Here is a 24,057-nt window from a genome sequence, read left to right as displayed (position 1 = left end):
ACCAAAAAATGCAGCTACTCTGATATTACAGTCAAAAGCTGTAAACACAAGTCTATGATGTTCTGTGTGAAATAAGGTCACGATCATAACAGCAATGACTAAATGACACGGCTCTGCTTGTATTTGTAAATCCCAGATGGTTTTTTTAAATTATAGCAAAATATTTTCTCACATACTTTGTACCCAGAAGACTTGACGTGCAGGCCTCGTTTGGTGAGTGTGGACTTCATGCGAATGAAGAACCCTCGTTCAGTAGGATCGTCTGCAGAGGCGTGCGGGCTGGATGGAGCTGCAGCGAGAAAAAATAAATAAAAAAAATGGCAGTGCTCGTTATTTAGTTTTGATGACTTCATAAACACAGTCGCTTCTCCTATTACAGGGGAAATAAAAGTACCAGGTTCAGGGGTACCGGCTAGGGAGGAGGTGGACGCCGAGCTGGAGGCGCTCTCGGGGGCTGTGTGGCAGCCGGCCTCGGCCCGCAGGTGCGGCCTGATTCCCAGCCGCTCGGCCATCTCGACGTGGTCCGCCGGGTGGATGTAGTCAAACACGCTGCTTCCTGTCAGCTCCACCTGAAGAGAGGCCGCGTACACCGATCAAAACCAGCCGCTCCCAGCACAAATAAATACACGTGAGCAAGTACAGTACACAGAAAAAATCAATGAACGTTATGACAGGAAAATGAAAGCACCGCTCTGGGTTACAACTCAACAAGGAACGATGAGGGTGTGAGTCCTCCCCCACCCCACAGGAACACACACACAACCCAGTCTCACGAGAACATGCCACTACAGTGGAACACAAATACAACCAGAGGAGATAAAAATCAATTGTTTTTGCTGATTAAAAACAGGTGAACTCCAACTATCTCCAAAGGTCACATTACTATTCTTCCTGCTCTCCGGGCGTCTTCCTCACGCATAAAGAGCAGCAAGACAAATCTATATGATCCCATCATCATAATGCATCCTGGTTGCATCTCTAATCATTTAAAGGTAATAATGGCATTGCTCTTTCATGACATCCATTAAAGCGGCACAATTTAAAGCTGTGATTCCATCTGAAGCTGTATAAATAAGTGTGAGCGCGTGCGAGAAAGTAACAGAGATCAAGGGGTAGGAGGGGGGGATCATGCATGCTCACACACATCCGTGCAGCTTCTATTACTACTGTGAATGTTTGTGAGTTTTCTTACATGTGTGTATGTGCTGCAATAGCATTCTATCTGATAAAACCACGGCTCCGGCAGCCTCACACCCTTGTCTGTAGGACACAGCCATTTATTACCGGATTAGAGCCGTTTACTGCAGGCTTTATGGGATCTTCTGCAGGCCCTCAAGGACATCACAGCCGGGGAGAGGCAGAGAAGGAACGGGGAGGAATGAGAGCCACTGATGGTGAGGAGTGAAGATAAGATGAAGGAAACCCCTCTGTGTACAGCTGAGATGATGGGAAAGATTGAGTGCTTCAGTTCTGGACATATGGACTTCATTCATTGGGAGATACTTTTGAAAATATCCCCATTGTTGAAAGCTAACATGTTTCCATGGAAGTTCATGAATTTGTTGTAGAACTATCTTATATTTACAATAAATCCATTGACCCATGTAACATATTTCTTAATAGGAATGACTGTTCTGGGGCGTGTCTCTGGCTAAATCGACTTTTATCTTGTGTCTCAGGCTGCCCCAAAAAATAGTCAAATATATATTTTTCTATAGGCTATGACGTTCAACATTCAAAAAAAAGGACTTTAATTTTTGTTTTTTCATTTTCTTTCACACACCGACCAGTTTAAAAAGATAAGAAAGACCACATTTGCCGGCCAAATGAGATAAATTAGCCATCAATTTATTGTTTCCGCATTAATGGGTCTATTGGGTCACTGAAATTAAATTTTGCCTTTCGCACACGCCTAAGATTGCCATCGGAAGCCCTATCCCGGTAATTGTAAAAGTTTTAATTAAGTGTTACATCATTTCTTCTCTTTTTCTTGTTCTTCCAGAAGCAGGCTTTTGTGAAGTACTTGCGAGCAGCTGAGTGTATAATCAGGAGACCTCGGGTTAACAGCTTCTCAGGATGATGAACATCAGAGAAGCAATTTTTTGGCTTTTAAAACCAAATCCTGACTCAGAAATTTCACAGAGGATGAAACAACATTTATACTCTGGATGTTAAGGCAAAAAGCTCTTTATTCTTAGAGCATTTTTTAGCTTTGTCACTGTTTTAGCACGGCCCATTTGTAGAACATATGGAACAGCAGCAATGGAACTGAATAAATGTTTTAAACATTTGTTGGAACCACTTTATTAAATCTTATTACTATGGATTGAAGCGTTCAGAAGGAAGTACTCGCTCACCAGACCAAATGGGCTACAAAAAAGTAGTTTAAACACTCATCTAAGATGCATTTCCAATTAAAAGGACTTCATTTCATTTATAAGATAGTTTTAAAAGTTTAAAATAAAGCCTTTTAAAGAAAACTGACATGTCAAACTGATAACAATTAGAACTTCTGTTCTCTGAACGTTCGAGATAAATGACTGTCTTTTTCCTTTCTTATTTCTACTCAGTTAAATTCCCTTCCTCTCAAATTTGATTGGATTTTCTAACATTTTTTTTTACTTCGAATGTTTATTTAATTTAGCTTTTTATGTTTTTTTCCATCTTTATTTACCACAAAACTAAACATATCAGTTTCACCTAGTTTGACCTTTCAGTGTGTCTTGCAAAAATATAAAGTACATTTAAAATCAGGTTTTACATGAAGTCAGTCTTATGTAAATATCTAGAAAAAATCTATGACAAACTGAGGCAGCAATTTAATTGTTTGCAGCATTTTTTTAACTAAGAAGTACAACCAACCAACTTTTGGATATCAAAGCTAAAGTTGAGGAAAGTTAGCAAAATGTGTCTATTTTTTAGTTATAATTAGAATTGATATAAAACAAAACAAACTTACTAGTGATTTTTCAGTAAGATGGAATGAATTGTTTTAAGACAGAAAATCCTAAAAATCTTGTTGCGTCATTTGATCTTTTTTTAAGCTAAATCTCTATTTTTTAATGTACACAATAAGCAAAGTTTACAGTTAATCTTATTTTCCTAAGACAAAAATTTACTTCATATATTGAAAGAGGAAAAAGTTTGAAAAGTTTTATTTGACTTATAAAAATTACAAATTTCTGAGAGAAACTTTACTCAGAAGTTGTTGAAAATGCAAAGTTTTAATTAATGATCTCACTGTGTATTATTGGATTTTTGCTGTTATTGTTGTAAACATTTATGTGCACAGTCCTTTAAGTAATTTATTTTGTTTGAGGGTTTCGAGGAATAAAGGTTGTTTGAATCTGCCATGAGTTAATTTTTAGTATTTAACATAATTCTGTCTCATTTAAAGACAAAAAAATGATAATGAAAAACTGTTTAGTTGTTTTTGTTCTAAGAACTTTTTTCTCAAATGTATTAAGAAAAAAAAACACTAAAATAAGCAGCAACAAACTTATCTTGAGAACTTTTGTTTTAACAATGGACTTGAAATGAGGGTTTCAGAACTTGCTTTAAGACATTTCTCACTCATCTAAAGTTAATTTATTAATGCTCATTTTAAGAGAACTAATTTTTGCAATGGAATGTATGAAAAGCTGTAATTTTAGTCTTACTTTAAGATGATTATAGTCTAGAATGTGGACTGCTGTAGTGATTAAAATAGTATAAATCTTGGGGAGAAAGTGTCTAAATACCCACTTTAAAGATATAATACTTTTTTTTTCAACAATGCTTCTTTGAAAACATAATATTTCCAATTACCAGAGCAACATACCTTAATATAAGTGCTTATAGCTCATTTCAAGATTTAATTTCATCTTAAAGGGGTAGAACATAACAACTTATTAAGAGATCTCACTAAGTAAAAAAGTGGTAGATTTTTTTTTAAAGAATTTAAAGCATATTCTATATTTTTCAATGTACTTAAATGACTTTTTTTCCTGCGCATGTCTGACATTATATCTTCAAATTGCAATGTACAAAAACCTTTCATCCACTTTTTGGCTGTAGTTGAGCTCTACTTCACTCATTCTTCATCCCCCACAATAATATATAGACTAAACCTGTTATTACTGTGGAAATTCTTCCATGTTCTACCAATAATATGCAGTGGTATAAATGTGGAATTTGGCCTTAAGCGAAAAAAAAAAGAAAATCTAATAATAACTCATGAAATTACTTGAAAAAATATATTTTCAATAATTTGGTTAAATATAATTGAGTGTGTAAGCCCTTCAAGCCATTACAAAACTAAATATGTGTACTTTTCTTTGATCCCTCCCTGCATGTTCAACATGTAATTACGTTGTTGATGCAACTCCTTTGATTTAGACATAAAAATATGATATATTCATATTTTTCTAACACCAATAATAAAAAAAATCATATATAATTCTCAAACTGAAGATAAAACAATAGATTATTTAAAGTTCGATTCACACGCAGTGATTGCCTTTCAAAGCTGTAAACGTGCTCTAAGTTTAGACCTGATCCTATGCAACAATTCTCAGTTATTGGAAAACAAGGCAGTGAGACAAACGGGTCCTTATGAGCTTCGCAGGGCTTAAGAGCGATCTGAATAATATCAGTCCATCAACGGGCAAGAGGAGGGGATTGAAAAAAGATCAGACAGAAATGAGAAGATGAGAAAAAGACGTAGCCATTGAGAGGATGAGTCAAGCTCAGACATGAAAACAGGTATGGAGTGTGGCGGAAAAGAGAGACGTGAGGAGAGATGGAGATCATTCAAGTTGGTGTGTGTGTGTGTGTGTGTGCGTGTGGGGGTGGGTGTGTATGTGTGTGTGTGTGCGTGCGGCGGTGCATATGCAAGCACACGGCCTGCCTCTGTTGCTGTGCGTATGTGACTAGACTGTCTGTTTTTATGTCTCCGTGTGTCATTGTGTGTCATTGTTTGTGTGAGTAGTTGTCTGTCAAGGCATCTCTGCATAAGTGTGTGTGTGTGCACGTATGTGTGGCAGGGATGGGGGGGGGCAGAAGGGGGGGAAGGAGAGACATGATATAAATAATAGCAGGGGGCTTTAATATGTATGAGGCATCCGGGCAGTGGTCCACAACCTACTCTCAGCCCTCACTGACTGATGGAAGAGGAGAAAGGGGAGGGAGGAGGTGAGTGAGGGCGGGGGGGAGCGGGGGCTGCATACTAACCATTCACAGATCAATTCTCTCCTCCCTCGATCTCCCATCCTTCCTCCCTTCTCTTTACCTTATTTATCCCTTTTTTCCCCCTCCTCCTGGAAAAGACTCTTACTTCTGCTTCCCTCTTGTGTCTCTCCTCTCTGATCCTTTCCATCCTTTGTCTCTCTGGTCATTCCTTCCTTTCCTGCAAATAAACTGTGTGGGAATCCCTGTTTTACCTCCTCTGCTTCCAGCCAGCCATGCAGGAGAAGGGAGGGAAAAAAAAATATAAACAAAATGATACCTGTTGGCACCAGGGGGATCAGGCGGAGAGCTGTGCCCTTGGTCAAGGTGCCTGACCTGGGCTAAGCCGGCTAAGCAGCTCCGCTGTCAGGGGAGCAGCCCAGGGTGTATGGCAGGGCAGAGGGGTCAGACAGTGGGGGACGAGGGGAGCAGGGCAGGGGCGGTCCGTGGGGGCGACATGCCCTCTAAAACAAACTACCAGTTCCACTTTTCCACTCGGAGCATCATTTGTTTGTCTGCCTGGCTCGTCTCCCCCAAGACTGCCTCCATTCACCAAACAAATCACACCGATGTGTTTTTGTCCTCCCGCTTTTAAATGTTTTTTTTTTTTTCTGTGTCATTCTTTGTGTCCATAAACGCGTGGTCTCTCTCCCCCCCCTGTCGACTCCAAGCTCATTCCATCTACCCTTTCTGGCGGCCTCATTCTGATCATAAACCTCCTCTGTGCCTGCCTGCTCCCATCTTTTCAGGAAAGTAAACACAGTGTTGTGTGTTCAAGGTTTTGAATGTAATCTTTGATCGTAAATAATTTCATTAGAATGCTGATGGCTTAGTCCCTGTTTGAGTAGATGTGATGGGTTAGGCCATCTGCTCAGCTGATAAGAACAGCTCTGTTTTATTAGCATCTCCACCAGTGCCTCGGCTGTCTTGTTTACCTAGGCGATCCCAAGGCGAATTTCATTCCTACTGCACATTTAAGCTCTATTTACACACTCACTGTCTCACACTGTCTTGCTTTCTCTCCCCGATTCCCCTGCTTTATTTTCTCTCTGTCTTTTAATTGTGTGCCTGGTTCTCTTTTTCACCCTCTGTGTCTCTGTTTCCTGTTCTGTCTCTTTGCCAAACGGTCGGGTCTGTTAAAAGTTAAAAGACATTTTCAAGTTTTGTAAAATGTAAAACATGCAGAATTTGTTGTACTTTATCCACTTTAAAGAGTTTTTATGAACAACAGGTTATTTTTTTTCTAGACACTCTTTTCTGTATTTTTGTTTTTGATTGTTTTTTTATGGGAAGAAACACTCGAGTGCTGCAAAAGTTCAATTTTCTCAGTCAGCTTTCCAACTGCACTTAAAAAATAGACTAAACCATCTTGGTAAAAAGTTAAAACAGCTGCTTTTTTAAATTGTTTTATTCGATAAAACAATCACTGACAAGCGATGATCAAATAAAACAAATAAAAACATGGCTGGTACAGAAGGATTTTAATAAATACCTGCACCCTCTTAGTAATCTGGATCGTTTTTACACCTTTATTATTATTTTTACACATTTAGATGTGTGCTGTGTGGTTATTTTCAATCTAAACTTGCATGACTATGTTTCAGAACTGCTGTACATCCATCAGCATTCACACTGTAATTGTACAATGCCAGGGTTCACTTGCATGCAAATCCACATTGTAGTCTTTTAGTCAGGGCAGAGTTCCGTCACTGACTCCACACCAGAGTTTAGGTGAGCTCTCATAGCCACCCGACTGACGCAGTGGATTCTGTGAGAAATCCAACTCTGTTCAGGACTAAATAATAGAGCAATTCTAATAGTCTCAACTGAAGATAAAAATGAGTAAAGCTGTTGCCTGGAGTCTCCCCATCTGGTCAATGGCAGGAGCCATCTCCAGAGTATTAACATACTACATTTCCCAGCTGTCCCAGCGCACAGTCCCTGGATGCCGCTCAGCTGACTCTCATTGACTCCCTCACACATGGGACTTAAGCAGCACACAGAGATTTGTTCGATGCGAAGTATTGTTTGTGCCACCCCGCCTGCATTCCTGAGCATTTCTTTCTGGACATGATCTTCTGTGTTTCTGACCCTGCTTCTTCTCTGATTGCCTGCCGCCTGCCCTGACCCTCGCCTGGACTCTGACAACTCTAGTCTCTTGTTTGATGCTGCCATGCTTAGGATTGACCTCTGCCTCTCTGACTCTGATTTAGCTTTGTGAACTTTTAGCTGTGCTTGGTTCCTGTCTGAACTAAGCTGTTTGCTCGTTTGTGACAGCAGTGCTGATTTCCAAATATAATTTCAGCTTCTTGGGACAAAAAAAATATATATATATATATATAACTTTTTTAGGACACAAAAGTTTTTTTTACATTCACTATGCACACAAGTTAAATAATTTGCTGGAAATATGAATACTATCAATTTTAAGGAAGATTTTTCATTTAAATCAATATCGTAGTATTAATTTATTGAATTGGGAAGATGGACTATTAATCATTTTGCTTAAAGACTCAGATCTAAACTATGTTGGGTTTTTTTAACACTTTCTAGTGGCATTTTTCTGATGTTGCAGGACATCTTCAAGTAAATTAAGCTAATTAAGTTGTATTCATTATGTAGGAAATAACCTCTGCGGGCTACAGGTTCCCGGCTCTGCTTCATTCCCATGCATCTACTTGTAGATAAAAAGATCCATGTACGTCTTCATTTCCTTGTCTGAGCTGGTATCTGTATCTAAGAAGGTACAGAGAACCCCAACAATGGACTCATATGGACTGTGTTCCAATGATTATTGTTGTTGATTCCATTTGGAAAAAAGGTTTTTGCATTCGTTGCCCCCTCCACATGGAACATGCTACAGAAGGACCGGAAAATTCCAGAGCTCTTTCCGTTAAATGATTTTAAATCCAAGTTGAGAGTACAAGAGAAATATTACTTTGTTTGTTACTATTTTTAAATGAAGTGTTGTTTTATTCTCTGACTGTAATTATGCGTTTTTTGCCGCCTCTTGGCCAGGACTCCCTTGTAAAAGAGATTTTTAATCTCTGTGGAACTTGCTGGTTAAAAAAAGGTTAATAAATAAATAAATAAAATCTGGCTTAAACTGGATAGCAGCAACATTGCTCATCATTGTGTAATGTTAGGCAAGGGGTGTGAGGGGCTGTAAGCTAGCGGTGTAAACAGAGAGCTCTCAGCTATGTGTGACAGGAAGGATGGGTGAGGTTGCTCCACACAATCAGTCCCGCTCACAACTCTGAAGTGAATATCTATTGAAACTATGTCCTAGAAAAATAAATATTTTTTGATTTTGTCTAAGAATTGCATAATTGTAATTAAAACTCCACTTTTAGATCAAAAAGATGATAGAAGTGTGACTTTATTCTAACAAAACATTAGGATTAGCTGATTTTCCAGCCTCTTCTTTGTTCTTATCCCATAAGACAGCTCACTCTGGAGTCACCATGCTCATGGGGATGACTACCAGTGATCAATAACTGTTCATTTCTCATACAGCACATGAGTGCAGCACAAAGAGTCCTTTACTTTGATAATAAAAAAGGGCTTACCCTAAAATGGTAACAACAAAACCTTCCAAAAATGATATTTTGCCTAAAGACACATAATTACCTCCAAAGTTGTTGCACTGATTATTTTTCTAACCTTCTGTGCTGAAGTTGTACCTTTTTCTCCTGAAACATCTACCTCTTATCGCACCTCTACTCCTTTTCTTCCCCTCTCTTTCTTTCACTTGCTGTCTCTATCTATCTTACTATCCCCCTTGGTGTTTTCCCCCTCCCTACAATCAATGTGGCTTTTAAGATGCCTATCGATTTGTTCCCCTAGACAGGCCCAGCGCGCTGGGGCGACACTTTGATTGCTGGGCCAGTAATTACTGTTATTATTTATGCATCTGGGCAAAATGGCAGGACTTAACATTCACAGTACAAGAGGCCACAGGCAATCACCGGAGGTGAGCACCTGGTGCGGCGGGGTAGGGAGGGAGGTAAAAGGAGGCAGAGGAGTCGCTTCGGCCCCCGCCAGAGCTGGGGCAATGATATTCACACTCACACACACAAACACAAACACTCCTGGGAGAGGGTGTTAAAAGCGTGAGCAGGAGACAGTGCGCACGTGTGCAAATCATACTCTTATAGCTACAAAGGATGGCACCCGCATGTGTGTGCAGCTGTGTGTGAGACAGAGAAATAAGAGAGTTTTACCTGTGAGAGCCCCAGGTAGATAGAAACTGTCTCTGAGATGTAGAGGAAGCGTCCCTCCTGGCTGACCACAAACACAAAGCCATCTAGAGACTGTGCACACACACACACACGCACACAAAACACAAAGGTAAAAAGAAACAAGACAGACAAATTAGACCAATTAGCGTGTATCGAACAAATTACAAAGAGCTGGAGAACAAACAACGCGTCACCCTTTGGCCTCTTCTCTCAATTCACAATTCCCACAAATACACACAAACGTGAACAAAACAGAAGCTACACACAAACACAGATGGAGCAAGCTGGGACAGACGCACACACAAAAACCCCCCAAAGAGAACCTGAGCTTATAGAGAGGGGCTGTTTCAATCAAATACAATAAAGTCAGAGTCAAAGCTTCATCCTGGATCTGAAGCTGCGCACACGTAAACACACACGCTACAGACGCAGATAAAACTCGAGTCATTACAGGCTGCTGTGATTCTAATGAGAAGTGAAAGGTATACAGCCAGCCCATTAGAGGCGACTGCTTCACAGAATAATATTAATCGTCATAACAGGAGTCCAGGAGTGAGTCCATGCCTCCTCACACGCGTGTACACAAACCGGGGCCACTTTGCTTTCGAAAAATGATTGCTATTTTGGCAACCCGGTGCTCAAAGTGGCAGCGGTAATTTATGCAAGTGACACATCCAGTATGCAAATGAGTGGCCGGGGTGTGGGGCGCTGTGTCGCGGCGAGGAGAAACCAGCCGCCTGAATGTCGGAGAACTAAAGTGCAATTATCAGGCTATTACGGAGGGAGGATGGCTGGGAGGGAAGATTCATACAGTTTTTCTGGAGCGTTAATTTGATTTCTATCAGCGCCATTCCCCGAGCTTCCTGTCCTCTTTAAAATGCCAGAGGAGAGCAGACACCAGTGATGTTTCTTTGTTTCAGCCCTTTACATTCTCCATGCATGCTGCTTTTTACCTGCTAACACCTGCCTCCACTCTCACTAGTTCTGCCGAAAACTCTTCCCAGTCTAAGCTTACAATCTGCAGTGCTGCCTTGTTTGAGCTTCTTCTGAGTGTTTACATTCTGCATTTTGTAGCTCCTGCAGCTTCCTCGCTCCAGAATACCCCTCAGGCTGCGTTCATCTGTCAGTGCAAAAGGGAGGCTTTCTATTGCACACATCTGAGATCTATCAGATGTGTGTGCCTGTGCGCGCCAAAGCTTCGGGAAGCTACCTGGAAATCTTATCTCCTGAGAGCTGGGGCTTATACCAATGTTCAGTAGTCCAAATAACACGTATAGGTGTGTATACATTTGTGTTTATGAGGAAAAAATTAAGGGTGAGAAAAGATGGTTGTTCATTTTGATTAAACTCACAATCACAAAAGAGAAAAGGGGCGGTGGTTACCTGCAGGAGGTGAGCCCCCAGGTGCTGCTCAAACATGTCAGTGGCCAGAGAGTGAGATGATCGTCTGACTGCGGAGAAAAGACAAAACAAAAGTCTGTTTTTCACTTTACTCTGTTAACATGAACAGATCTCACTAATAAAAAATACAGGTGAGACTATAGGTTTTTGCACAAGAAAATCAAATATTTTTCTGGTTCTTCTAACCCTTCAGCGCTTCCACACTGACGCTGCGTTCACCGACTGCATCTTTAATTCTTGCATCGAATTATTAAAAGAGACATGCCTCCATCTGCCCCAGTCTCATATCACATAAGTAATTGATCATAAACCTGTGATCACAGACAGATAAAGCAGATTGCTCCTGTTAGCTGGGACCAGGAAATTTAAGGTATTTCATGTTCAAAGTCTTTAAACCATAACTATGCTTACATGCATGCAATATTCTGAACAACGAGCATATTTTAAGAAAATACTCAAACTATGTGTCATGGCAACAACATTTACCTGTTTCTAGAATTCTTTTTTTATAATGCAAACATTAAATCTTAACAAAAAAGACCCTTGCTTCAAGAAAAAAACGTACTTTTAATTCTGATTTTATCAAGCAAGTTTTCAATGGCTAAATAGTCCGAATTCCCTTCACCACTCACTATGTCAGGGGTCGGCAACCTTTAACACCATTTGGTCCAGTTTCTGACAGACCAGAACTCAGCGAGAGCCACCAAATCCTACTTCATTTTTTTTTAGAAAGTACACTTTATTTTTACGTAGTCATTTTGCTATTCTTTTAGAAAATGTAGTTTTCAAATATTTACAATAAATTAAGTTTTAAAAGTGTGATATTTTTCTATATACAACAACTTTAACATCTTTACTTTAGACAGCAGCAAATACAAGTTCCTTTCAAAATAAAATACTCTCTGTGTCAAATAAGATCCTCCTGCTGCAGCAGAAAACAGAGTCAAACGTGACATTTTATTTCATTAGGACAACAACTAGATCCTAGGGTGCAGCATATATTAGGATGTGCTAAACTCAAGTAAGTAATTTAATATTCATGAAGATTGTTAGCACTTTTCTTAAAGCCAAAGAGCCAGAATGGAGAGGTAAAAGAGCCACATCTGGCTCCAGAGCCTCAGGTTGCAGACCCCTGCACTATGCAGTGTACTATTCAGGGCCGGCCTTGGGCATAGGCCACCTAGGCAACTGCCTAGGCGGCCATCTACTGGAGGGGGCACCAAATCCAAATGATTGCGAATTTTATTTATTTTTTTTTTTTAACTCATTTCATGTGTAAATGAAAAAAGTATTTAAAAAACAAATAAAATGACTCAGGTAGGGGGGTGCAAAAACACCTTTTTGCCTAGGGGACCATGCAGCCCAGGGCCGGGCCTGGCACTATATAGAGCACTTTATAGTGCATTCACATTTTGTAGTGCTGTCCGGATCTACAATTCCAAAATTGAGCTCCCTGGAAATTTCCCAGAAGTCTTTGTGAAAAACCATTGTGCATTGGTGCTCACTACACTGACAATTATAGACCACAATGCAATCTGTTTGAACATTTTTTGTGGAAAAAAACGTGTCTAAATATCATTTTCTGATTTTAACATCAGAACAATTGCATCATAAATAGACGTAAAATGCTGGTATTTATTAGATTTTCACTTTGTGAAATTAATCACGTCATACTTGCTTTTTGCTTTTAAAATCCAAGGCACTAGATAGCCCTGCAACATAGCCTTACTTTGAGAAAACAAACTAGTGAATAGAATTTTTTTTTTTTTAATATCAGAATTTTTGGTTAAAGACCATTTTTCTTATCCCACTGTTGGATTATTTTACAAATTCAAAGAAATCTGCCAATTGGGTAAGAATTTGTGACTATTTTAAGGGTGTTTGCTATTTGCAGTGTACAAATCATAGACAGACTGATCATATCCACTCTCATGTCCCAAACAGGAAGTACCCGCTGGTCCCAGAAAGCCATAATCCCATACACTTCTACTGAAAAACAAACAGCTATTGTTCAGTCTTTCAGTTTGTCAGAATAACCATTCTTGCTCTGGTGTCTCTTTTTAACATGTTTTTGTTAAACCTATTTTATTTTTCATGATACAGTTACACCCTTGTTTTGTCCATCTCTTTTGGTCGAAATTCTCAAAAAGCAGAAGATGCTGTTCTAATTTAGTGCATTGTATTGTATCAACAAGTTTTAGACATTCAAAAAGCTCATTTGGGATTTTTTTAAAAAAAGAAAGGAAAAAAGCCCCTTTTGTGGTTACCTGTATGATTTTTGTACTATAATAGCACAGGAAAAATTGTGTAATAGCAAACTCAGCTAACTGAAATATAGTGACTACTTTCATGCCTCCCTCACTGCTTGCTGCTGTTGCAAATAAGGTGTAAAGTGCAAGAAAATTCAGGATAAAATCAGCATGTTTCAGCTGTCTCATCCTGAACGTGCCAATTATAAGGTGATAGAATCAGAGTGTTCCCACGGCTGTGTCTTATCAAGGATGTGAGCTTATTTAAGATAAGATCACAATATTAGGGGGTGTGGAAATGTGGTCAATGAAGCAAAAAAATAAAATCAAGCTTAATCAATGGGAGCCCTTAGTATAAAAAAAAGTTGACTGATGAAAAATAATATTAATAATATGTAGCTCAATGTTTTTCCCCAGTTTGAGGGGATGCTATTCATTTATATTCATTTTGCTTTAACTTTATAAAGATTGTTAGTCAACCCAGTATGGAACCAACTAGATCCTAAATGAAGCAATATTCATTTAAAATATCCCTCATCAGAATATTACAAACACACACAAAAATATGAAACCATAATTAAGGGTACATCCATCCATATCACACCTGCCGTCTCCGTAAAAGCTCTATTCCTACCTCTCATGTTTAGCTCCGTCTATGAAGCAGACATGTCCTGCTAGTTCATAAACATCCTGCCAAAATGTGTGCTGCAAATGTCTAGAGAAGTGTCTTTTCAGAACTTCACACTTTGCCCCAGTGGACAATCTCATTCTGTGAACAAATGTAGTTAAAGAGCTTAAAGAAACGCTCTCCTAATACGAAAAAAAAAAGATGGAAAAAAGTAGGATAAGGATGAATTAAACACAGATCAAAACAATTTGCATCGTACCGACACAAACTGGAAAAAAAACAACAGATTAATGTTTGGTGTTAAAATGGAAGTGCTTAAAATTATCATGCAGTTTTATACAGAAAAGATGAAAAACTTGAGAATGTCAAAAAAAAGAAGAAGAAGAAGAAGTGTGTGAAAATGCAGAAGTAGCCGAAGGGCTTTTTAAACTTTCATTTAGTCTTTGAATACAGATTTTTGGCAGGTTTTGTTCTTCACATAATAAAACAAAACAAAAAAAGCAGTTTAAGAGAAAATTTGTGGCTAATTAAATGTGTGCTCAGTTATTCAAACTCCTACTATTCTCAAGATATTTAAAGCTTCCATTTGAATACTTGTTTGTAATGACTCCACAGGCTTAGAAGCCTCTTAAACTAATAGTTTCTTTCTCCAAAGAATGTGTAAAGACGTATACATGTTATCAGGGTGTGTTAGTTACAGTTCAAGCAACAATAACTGACCCTCTGATACAAATTTGATACAGTTACAAGAGAAAGTTAAGTTGGTTGTGTTTATTGAAAATTATCAAGCAGAAAATAAATACATGCTTCTTCCATCACTGCCACAGCTTTCTCATCCTTCATTTTTCTGTCTATTATCTAATTAAAACATTTTATTTAAAATATATATTACAAGAGATGCTCCCCAAAGGCAGGAGAAATGGCCAGGAAATCTTTGACTTTTAAAGAACAAAACAAAAAGATCAGTAGAAAAGTGAGGCCTTTTTTTTTTTTCTTAAAATCGACCCTACTTCAAAAAAGTGAACCTAATCTGCTGCAATGTGACGCACACCACTAAATCTTTCACCTGACACACAAGCAGACACCAAGCGTGTGTAGCGTCTGCATCACCACTCTTAATGCATCCCAAATACAAGCTATCAGAGCTGCTTCAGTGCCAAAGTGGTGCTGTTTACCAAGGCAATTACAATACAAATAGAGTTGGAGGTGGTTAGGTGGAGAGGGGAGGGGGGGCGAGGGGTGAGGATAGGTGCGAGCGGAGCCAAGAGGGTAGAGAAAATGAGAAAACACTAAGGAATGCAAGAGTGATCACTTTCTCCAAAAGCCCGGCACAAGGCGCGGGGAGGGAAGGTGTGGGCTGCGGTGACGTGGAAGATTAATTTAGCAATCAGGCACCTTTACTGTTTTATGTCAGAAAGAGTATGTGACAGGGCGGGCGCCTGCAGATTGCAGAAAAGGGGGGAACATATGTGTGGACTAATCTGACTCCAGCAGGACTGTTTTCGGAACGGCGCGCTGCTGGCAGAAACAAACTTGTTTGCGTGCAAAATGAGCGCATAGGCGTACCTGGGCGTGTGTGACTTTTAGGATTGTTGGATGTGTGTGGAAAAAAGAGGGGGGGTGTCACTGCAAGGCTGAGGGAAATCAATACACGTTATGACAGGAAAATGAAAGCACTGCTTTGGGTTACAACCCAACACCGAGGGAGGTTGGGAACACACACACACATTGGCCACGCACAGATACACACCTATTTGTATACGTGAACACACAATTCTCGTGCGCCGACTGCACAGCAGCTACATGCTCTCCGATTAAACAACACAGACGCACACACACCCCGGCGCACACATAAATACAGAGTTGCCGGACAAAGCCACAGTGGCATTGTAAGATTGGGGTCCCCTTGTGTGACAGAGTGTGAATATAAATAAGCCAAGTCCATTCAGGCCTGTGAAAGGGGCTCTGGTGCTGGGACCCTTCAGCCCAGTCAGATGCTGCCTGGAGGGGGATGGGGAGCCCATTGAGCTCTCGGCCTGCCTGTCAGGCTCCCCTCCGGGGCAGCGATGGAGCTGCATCACTGGGAAACCTGGAGGAGGCAACCCCCATCATGACCACACAAGAATCAACCACACACACCTGTGTGTAAGTGGGAATGAATCCAACCCCCCCTCTGTTTGTGTGTGTGCCCCAGATCCCTGAAGGGGTGAAGGTGATGGCAGGTGATCAGTTGTGCTGAGTAGTGTCAGCGGGGAGAAGGAAACGCTGGATGTGACAGCGGGCCAGCAGGGCTGACAGATGAGTCACACCCATGCAAAAACACACAAGCACACACTCAGACTGGCAGATACAAATACACAGAGGACCATTTATTAAAGACCGCCACGGCACAATAGGGCGGGCCAGGAAACCAAAACACTGGCCCTGGTGTGTGTTCTTCATGTGAAGAGAGTCTCACAGCAGTGGTGGCATCTCGACGTGAGAACAAAGATCCTTCTGTAGTGCTGCTGTGAACCCCTACTCCTGTTTTTTTATGTGCACGGGGGATTTTTATTGTGTTTGCCCATAAAAAATGTTGGATTCATAAAAGATGTTATACTCACAACCATTTTGGGGGGTTTGACACACCGGGTCTGAACATAAAAATCTGCAAACGAGGCTTTGAAAAGTTGTTGAAGACTCCTCGCCTGACAAAAAAAGGTTCATTTTCCAAGCAAACCGTGAGATTTTGTTTACCGGTAATACAAAAGATTAAGCGACAAGTGTCAAGGAGATGGATGGAGCAATCACTGGAAAACATTCCCGTCTCAAAACAAGTTAAAAAATGTGGGATCCGAGATGTTTACACTTGTTTTAAGTGAAAAAATCTGCCAATGGAACTAATAGAAGTTGTCTTGGTTGTTATAAACACTTAATTTAACCCATTGACACCTGAATTTATTTTCAGCTATGAAAAAAAGATATCACTTATGTTTTTGCTATTGAGTAAATGCTATATTTTGGTCATTTGCTATGTGTATTTTTTGATATTTTAGATTTTATTTTTCTACAACATAAGCAAAAAAGAGAAAATAAATCAAATTTATTCCATTCTGTGTTGTGTAAGTTGTTGTTAAAAACAAGAATTTGTATTTTGCTTGCTCAGTTGAACTATTTCATGGGCATGAATCAGTATTTGTTTGTATGATTTGAATATTTCGTGGGCATAAATGAGTATTTTGTTGTCCATTTCTATTATTCTGTGGCTACAGTCTATTTATTGCTTGTGCCATGTCATCAGACGGGCTCCAAAGTTTTACATTTGAGTGATTTTTAGCTGATTTGATTTCATGAAAAGAAAAAAAAACAGTATAAATTTCAGCTACTTTTATTTTTGTAGAGAAAAACACAATAAATTAGAGTTAATTACAAAAAATAAATAAATCTGTTAACAAGGTCAAGGTACTTCATTTTGTGTGTTTTTTTGTGAACTGGATCCCTTCTTTAACTTTGGAAGCACCATTATTGGATGGCTCAGTCAGCAAGTAAAGAAATCCAAATGAAATAAGAGAAAAAGCCAAATTCAAACTGAAGCTTTTGTAGTTGTTGCACTTTCACTTCAAAAATGTTCCCAAAGGAATTTAGGGATATAATTATCAATAAACAATCATTTATGACATTTCAGGGCTTGAACTCTTTTAGTTAAGGGTGATCTTTAAACCTTAAAAACATTTAGTTTTTTATATTTCCCAGCAAAGACACATCCCTTTGTTTTTTGTTGGTCTTGATGTTTTTACTGCTCTGGAATATGTTTCGGCTTTAGGCAGTGGGGTAGGTAGGTGGTGACCCAAAACTGTTGTCAGTGTAGAAATAAAACATTTTGTTGCTCTGACCTTCTAACTCTGTAAGAATTTCGTTTCATTCTCTCAAATTCTAAACACACTAAAAAGGAGAATTTCATATTAAATATCCCAAAAAATAATGCTTCCACAGGGCTGTGTGACATATTTATATCAAAAACTGGACACAACACCTTTTTAGGGCTATCCATCCATCCATCCATCCATTTTCTTGACCGCTTTGTCCCTTTCGGGGTCGTGGGGGTGCCGGAGCCTAACCCGGCTGCTGAAGGGCGAAGGCGGGGTACACCCTGGACAGGTCACCAGGCTGTCGCAGGGCCTCAATCACACACCCATTCACTCTCACATTCACACCTAGGGGCAATTTAGAGTCACCAATTAACCTATGAAGCATGTTTTTGGACGGTGGGAGGAAGCCGGAGTCCCTGGTGAAAACCCACGCATGCACGGGGAGAACATGCAAACTCCACACAGAAAGGTCCCAGCCGGGAGTCGAACCGGGGCCTTCTCGCTGTGAGGCGAGAGCGCTAACCACTGCGCCACCGTGCAGCTTTTTAGGGCTAATTTTCTCAAATTCTATTTAAATCTGATTCAGTGGATTTTTTGTGATTTTAATTTTTTAACTTTTAAAAGATATTATTTCCTCAGGAGTCTCTTGTGAATCAAGATGAAAAGCATTTCTTTTATTTTGCATCCTGCACGGTGGTGTAGTGGTCAGCACTTTTGTCTCACAGTAAAAATTTCCTGGTTTGAATCCAGGCTGGGGCCTTTCTGTGAGCAGTTTTTGAGAATTTCAGAACACTCCAGCTTCCTCCCATCAAAAGACATGCTTTGTGGGTTAATTGAAGATTCCAAAATTGTCTCTAGGTGAGATTGTGTGACAAACATGCGACTTGTTCAGGTTGTGACCCCCCTTTGACCCCAAGTAGCTGAGCAGAGCTGGGATCCAGAAAGAGATTAAAAAAAAAATGATTTTTTTTTTATTTTTATTATTGATTTTATTTGTTGCTGCATTCTTATAATCAATGTTATAAAGTACACACATTTTGCTTTGATGAGAAGAATTATATAAGCGAACTATAACAAAAAAAGCTTTTTAAGGGTCATCTGGACTTCAAGTTGACGACATTGAGCTTCTTGTTCAAGAGACTTCTCACTTCTTAAAGAACTGGAATATATGGAACCATCCTGGATCAATGACAGTCTTCACAGATTTGGCAGCAAACTATTCATTTGTAGTTCAATTTAACAGTGGCGAGAATTTTGAATGTAAATATTGATCAAGAAAAAAGTGTTTTTTTTCTGTGTATAAGCATAGAATAATCTAGATTGCTACTTTAATTATGTCTTTCTTTTCTTAAAAAAAAATAAAAATCATAATTCAAGCCGAGTACTCATGCCAGTAAAGAGTACCCGCAGTACTTCAGGCGTGGAGAAGTGGCGGTACTCTAAAGAACTATTTTTAGAAGCACAGGTACTGAGTATTGGTGAGAACAGGCCCATATAAAGTACTGAGTTTAACTAGTTTTTAAGGAAACAAAACCTTCAAAGTTGCAAGACAAAGAGAAAGTTGTTGAGGAAGTTAAAAATAAATAAAGAATTTGTATTATTTATTACTCTGGTACATACATTTTGTCAAGAAACCAATAATTACTTTTAAAGTTAAAAGTAACTTAAAAAGTAACTGATTGATTACAAATGTTTAAATATTCATTATATTTTTGGTAATAGACGATACTTAAAACTAGAAGGCACAACAGCACTAGAATCAATATTTAAGCTCTTACTGCTTTTCTGAACAAAATTACATTTCTACAAAAAAGAAACATGTTTAGTTTAGTTGAGTGCAATCTGAACTGATGTGAACTTCATTTGCTGTTTCTAATTTTGAACTCCTTTTGGTACATTTTTCATTATAGTGTTATATTGCGCTTGAATTAAACCATTTTTCTGAGCTCAACTGTTTGAATTTTCTGCATAAATCTTCACATTTCAGAAGTTTTCTGCTCTTTCTTCCTGCTAAGGATTCTTTCTGCTAAGAATCCTCTTCAGATCGTCGCTTTGCATGTTTTCTGCACGTTTTACTTGCAGTGTGGTTGTTACTGGCAGCGCTTGTTTAAAAGTCTTAAATGCTTAAATGTCTGTTTTTCTAATAACCTGTTGTTTTTATCCAGTAGTTCATGTTGGCAGCAGTGGATGACTTTGCCTGATGACTCATTCTAGCACTTTCTTCATACCTTTATCCACATTTCAATAACTTTACCCAAAATAAAAATCATGAAGCAGGCTAAAAAAAAAAACTATTTGGACAAAAATATTGAACACCGGTTCGTCTAACTTTACACTGTTTGTGTGAAAACCTGAAAGCAGACTGCGATCTGAAAACCCCATTTCATTACTCTGCTGTGAGGTTTAATTTCATTGTGGGAATAAGGAACAGAATGGGACAGGGTGCGATCGGACACGTTAATTATAGTCTGACTCGCAGGTCAATGCTCAGGGTCTCCCCAGTGCTCCACGAGAAGAAAGGATTCACATGACTGAATGAAAAATTTGAAGGGTTTTCATTATACTTCTGTCTAATACATAATTTAGTCCCAGTTAAGTCCACAAGTAATGGCTGCGCATACACATGAACACACACTATCTTCTTTCCCACCCCCACAGTGTCAACCTTTTTAACCAGGTTAGGGTGTTACCATGGGAACCAACAGATAGCACACTCTGAACCGCTCCTTCAGTCTCTTTGAACCTCCTCTCTCTGTCTTCTTATTTGTCTTTGTCTGTCAAGTTTGGTCTGTAGTCTCCCCCTTTTCATAAAAAAAGAGGAGCGATCACATGCCACCGTGTTTACCACCATCCACATGTGACGCTTTGGCCGTTTGACAGAACGAGCCAGAGAAAGTGACCCTAATCGCACAGACCCTCTCTGGCACAATTATCTCCTCACTCTGACATCTATCCCTCCCCTGCCTCCTTCCCTCTATCTCCCCGTCTCTTCCCCATCGCTCCCTCACTTCTTTTTTTGCGGTCGAACATAATTTGAGTGCAATTAACTTCCTTTAAAAGCTCAGGCTGCTTTAAACACTGCGAATTAGAGGGGAGGCAGACGTGGAGGCGGAGGGGGGAGATTGGGAAAAAGGTAGGGTAGACGGGAGAGAGGTGGCGGGGATGAAGGAAGGAGAGGGGAACGAGTGGAGGCAGAATGAAAGTCAATGTCATCAGTGTTGGGAGGAGAGAGGTGTGTTTGACCTCACTCATCCAGACAGTAAAACACTTGAGCTGCTCCTGTTGCCAGCAGAGAGTTGTCATTGTACTGTACTTGGAAGAGGGATTTTCCAGCCGCCGTCCTTCACTTCCCTGCTTTATCACATAATACCCAGGATGAAAACGCTACAGAGAGGATCACCTAAAATAAAAACAGTTTTGATACTCATAATTAACAACTCACAAAAATAAGAAATATGAAAAAAACCTGCTTGAACAAAACACTTGTGGACTCTACAGTTTGGTCAATTCTTAAAGATCTGTTTTTGACTTCTATAGTCTACTAGGGATCAATATCTCTTTAACCTGTCCTCCACTTGCTGATTTACTTCAATCAGGACAACTATTTAAACACTTTCCAAGCCCAATCATGTCAGTCAGTACGCCAAAAGCACAGAAGGAGGACTAATGAACCTCCAAGCAATCAGTCCAGGATGTAAAAACGCTGAGAAAACAACATTCTTTAGGTCTTCTTTAAACATTATAACTTAAAGTTGCACTCTAACTTTATTTGTATCTATTCTCAGCGGTCTTTTAATTATTGTTATGTCATTTTTAGGCAAAATCTCAAAGTATATGTCATTTTTTAAGACATATTTTCTGTAGAGCGGCAGGAGTTCATTTGATATTTGCCTCTGAGTTGTGGGTGGGACTGTTAGCACCCTGGTGGAATCCCAGCATTCCTTTGTTTAAATTCTTTCCCGCTAGCTTACAGCATCTTACTAGGGGTGTAGGGAGAAATCGATTCGGCGATATATTTTGAGATTTCATTCGGCGATGCTTATATCGATTTAAAATGCTGACAAGACGATATTTAATTGATTATTTATGAGCATCCTTCATCCCACCGGCCGCTAACCCACTGAGCCTTTTTAACAGCTCTACACCGCAACCAAAACAACAAGATCACGCTCAACCAGCTTGAGTTAAATGTTCAGTCATTAAACAAAAATAATTTGACCATTTAAATACAATAAAAGATGAATTAATATTCAGGTAAAGCTTTTTACTAAGTCATGCTTTAAAAAAAAAAAAGAACAATTAATCTTGTACAGTCTTGGGATATATCGCGATATGTATCATATCGTGATACACGAATCGCGATACGTATCGCCACACCAAAATTTTCATTGGAGTGGGTCTTTAAAGCAAGTTATAGTGTAATTTGAAGGACAATAGTTCACAATATCCAAATATATATTTTACTGATATGAGCAAAAGACAAGCAAAAACAACCTTAAAAATGTGTGACATGTAAAGTCACTCTGGAAGTCCAAACATGTCATCAAACACATGAAAATGTCAGAAAGTGTGAGGAAGGTCTTCTTGGATTTGGTTGTGAGTTTTATTTCCTTGGTTCTTCTTATGTTCTATTCTGAAGTTCCCCCTCTGTCAGTCACACCAGGTTTAGGTTAATCATTCATAGACGTCTGCATTTCACTGAATTGACCTCAGTGGATTTAAGTGTCTGGTTTTCATTTCTTCCTTATCAGGTCATCTGCTTTGTGTCTCTTTTGTTGCTTTCTTTGTTTTTTTGTCATGATGAAGTTATTTTAATTTCATTTTTATGTTTCCACCTGCAATCTCCTGCATTTAGGGTCCTACACCAGCAGTTCTTGAAAGAAAGAACTTCAGCAACAGGCTGTAAAAATGACTGCCATTAAAAACTATGTAATATTTTAGCTAAATACTAAATTATACAAAATATGTCTTCAAAAATATATTTTAAGAAGGAACTGTTGTAGATGACAAAAATAAACTGTTTTATTTGTGTTCTCTGGTAAAATTAAGAACAAAATTACTCTTTAAACATAAATATAGACTTTAGCAAAAGTGTGAAATTTAGTTGTAGAACTCCATAACTTATGTGAAAGCCAAAAATTCACAGTACTGGCACTTCAGGACTTTCATTTACGCCAGTCTCTTGCTATCATGTAACAGCTGGGACAGCTATGAGCCCACAAAACAGCAGGAAAAAGTTAACAACAATCAACAGCGCTGTCTTAACTTTGATGTTTTCTGCTGAAAACGTACATTCCTTTTAAGAAAAAAAATAGAGCGTTATCAAGTCCTCAGCAGATCTGAGTGTTCTATGTCACCAAAGTGCAACTAACATGTTTTCTGCTGACAGTGAAGAAAGCAGAAATTCTAACATTTAAAAGTTCAGTAAACAGAGAGCTCATCTCCCACTGAAAGACTACATTTATTTGGATAGAAGGGGAAGAAAGGGAAGAAGCGGACAAGACGATGGATGGATGGATATTTCAAAATTAAAAATGCTCACCTGAATACTCTTTTAAATATAACCAGTATGAAATTGATCAAATACGCCTTTTTAAAATCTACTTTTCTACAGTTGCTTGTTACAAATGACAAATTATTAATTCTTAAATTACTGGATAACTAAAGGTTGTTGTTTTTACCATCCTAAGGATTTTTCTTTCGTGTTATATGGACGTTTAAAAAGACTAAACAAAATGTATTTTTCTTCTAACACTGTTTGCTGTCTAATCTTAATTATTCACCAAAATGATTTCTTATTAGCGAACATGCATTCAATTAACCCCTTGAAGCCTGAATTTATTTCCATCTATGAAAAAAAAAAAAAAAATTCACTTATGCTTTTGGTTTTAAATTTGCTAAATTAAGGTATTTTTGGAGCCAAAGTGGTTTGATGAATATTTGCATTAATTGGCATCAAGGGTTAAAAGTCTCTGTCTTTTGGATATTCCAGTACAGGGAGCCCACTGGGAGAACAGAATAATGCATTCTTTGGTGTTCTCATCATTCACTGGTTTGTTTCCTCTTATTAGGTAACCAAAAAAAAAGGCAGAACATTTTGTTTTTGTCCAAATTAAGAGATTTAAGTTTAATCAGAACTTGAGAAAATTAGTTTGAAGAATTGTATTGGTGAGTACATTTTTGTGCGTTCTTGCTTTAACTTGTGACCTATACGGGATTGTAAAAGTCCTTAATTAAGAACACTGACGTATGTAATCCCATTCTGTTTTTATTTATTTTTTTTACAGAAATTGTTAGTTATAAGACAGCATTGCGTATACGTTCTATATGTAAACATATCGACAGCTTTTTTTTAAAAATATATTTATTTTTTATGAGCGAGCACTTCGGTTTACTTTCTAAATTTGGTCCTCTGTGATTGTTCTGAGGCTTCTACTGACTTCTTTTTTCATGGGAATCTTGGGTCTTTTAGATTATAGTTTCTA

The 24,057-nt window shown here is 38.8% G+C and overlaps 1 protein-coding gene across 1 annotated transcript in view; it reads right to left on the bottom strand.

The window, feature by feature from the left end:
* The window catches only part of npas1 (neuronal PAS domain protein 1), a gene marked incomplete at its 5' end in the record, with an annotated part of 51,516 nt that overhangs the window by 5,233 nt on the left and 22,226 nt on the right, over positions 1-24,057 (bottom strand). Inside the window, 4 exon segments of the mRNA XM_024277793.2 lie at positions 177-289; positions 395-569; positions 9,429-9,518; positions 10,830-10,897. Coding sequence (XP_024133561.1) covers positions 177-289; positions 395-569; positions 9,429-9,518; positions 10,830-10,897 — 446 coding nt within the window.

Source organism: Oryzias melastigma, linkage group LG13 (assembly GCF_002922805.2).
Source record: "Oryzias melastigma strain HK-1 linkage group LG13, ASM292280v2, whole genome shotgun sequence".
Taxonomy (NCBI): domain Eukaryota; kingdom Metazoa; phylum Chordata; class Actinopteri; order Beloniformes; family Adrianichthyidae; genus Oryzias; species Oryzias melastigma.
The sequence above is the reverse complement of the archived record's forward strand: the minus strand, read 5'-3'. Positions and strand labels throughout refer to the sequence as shown.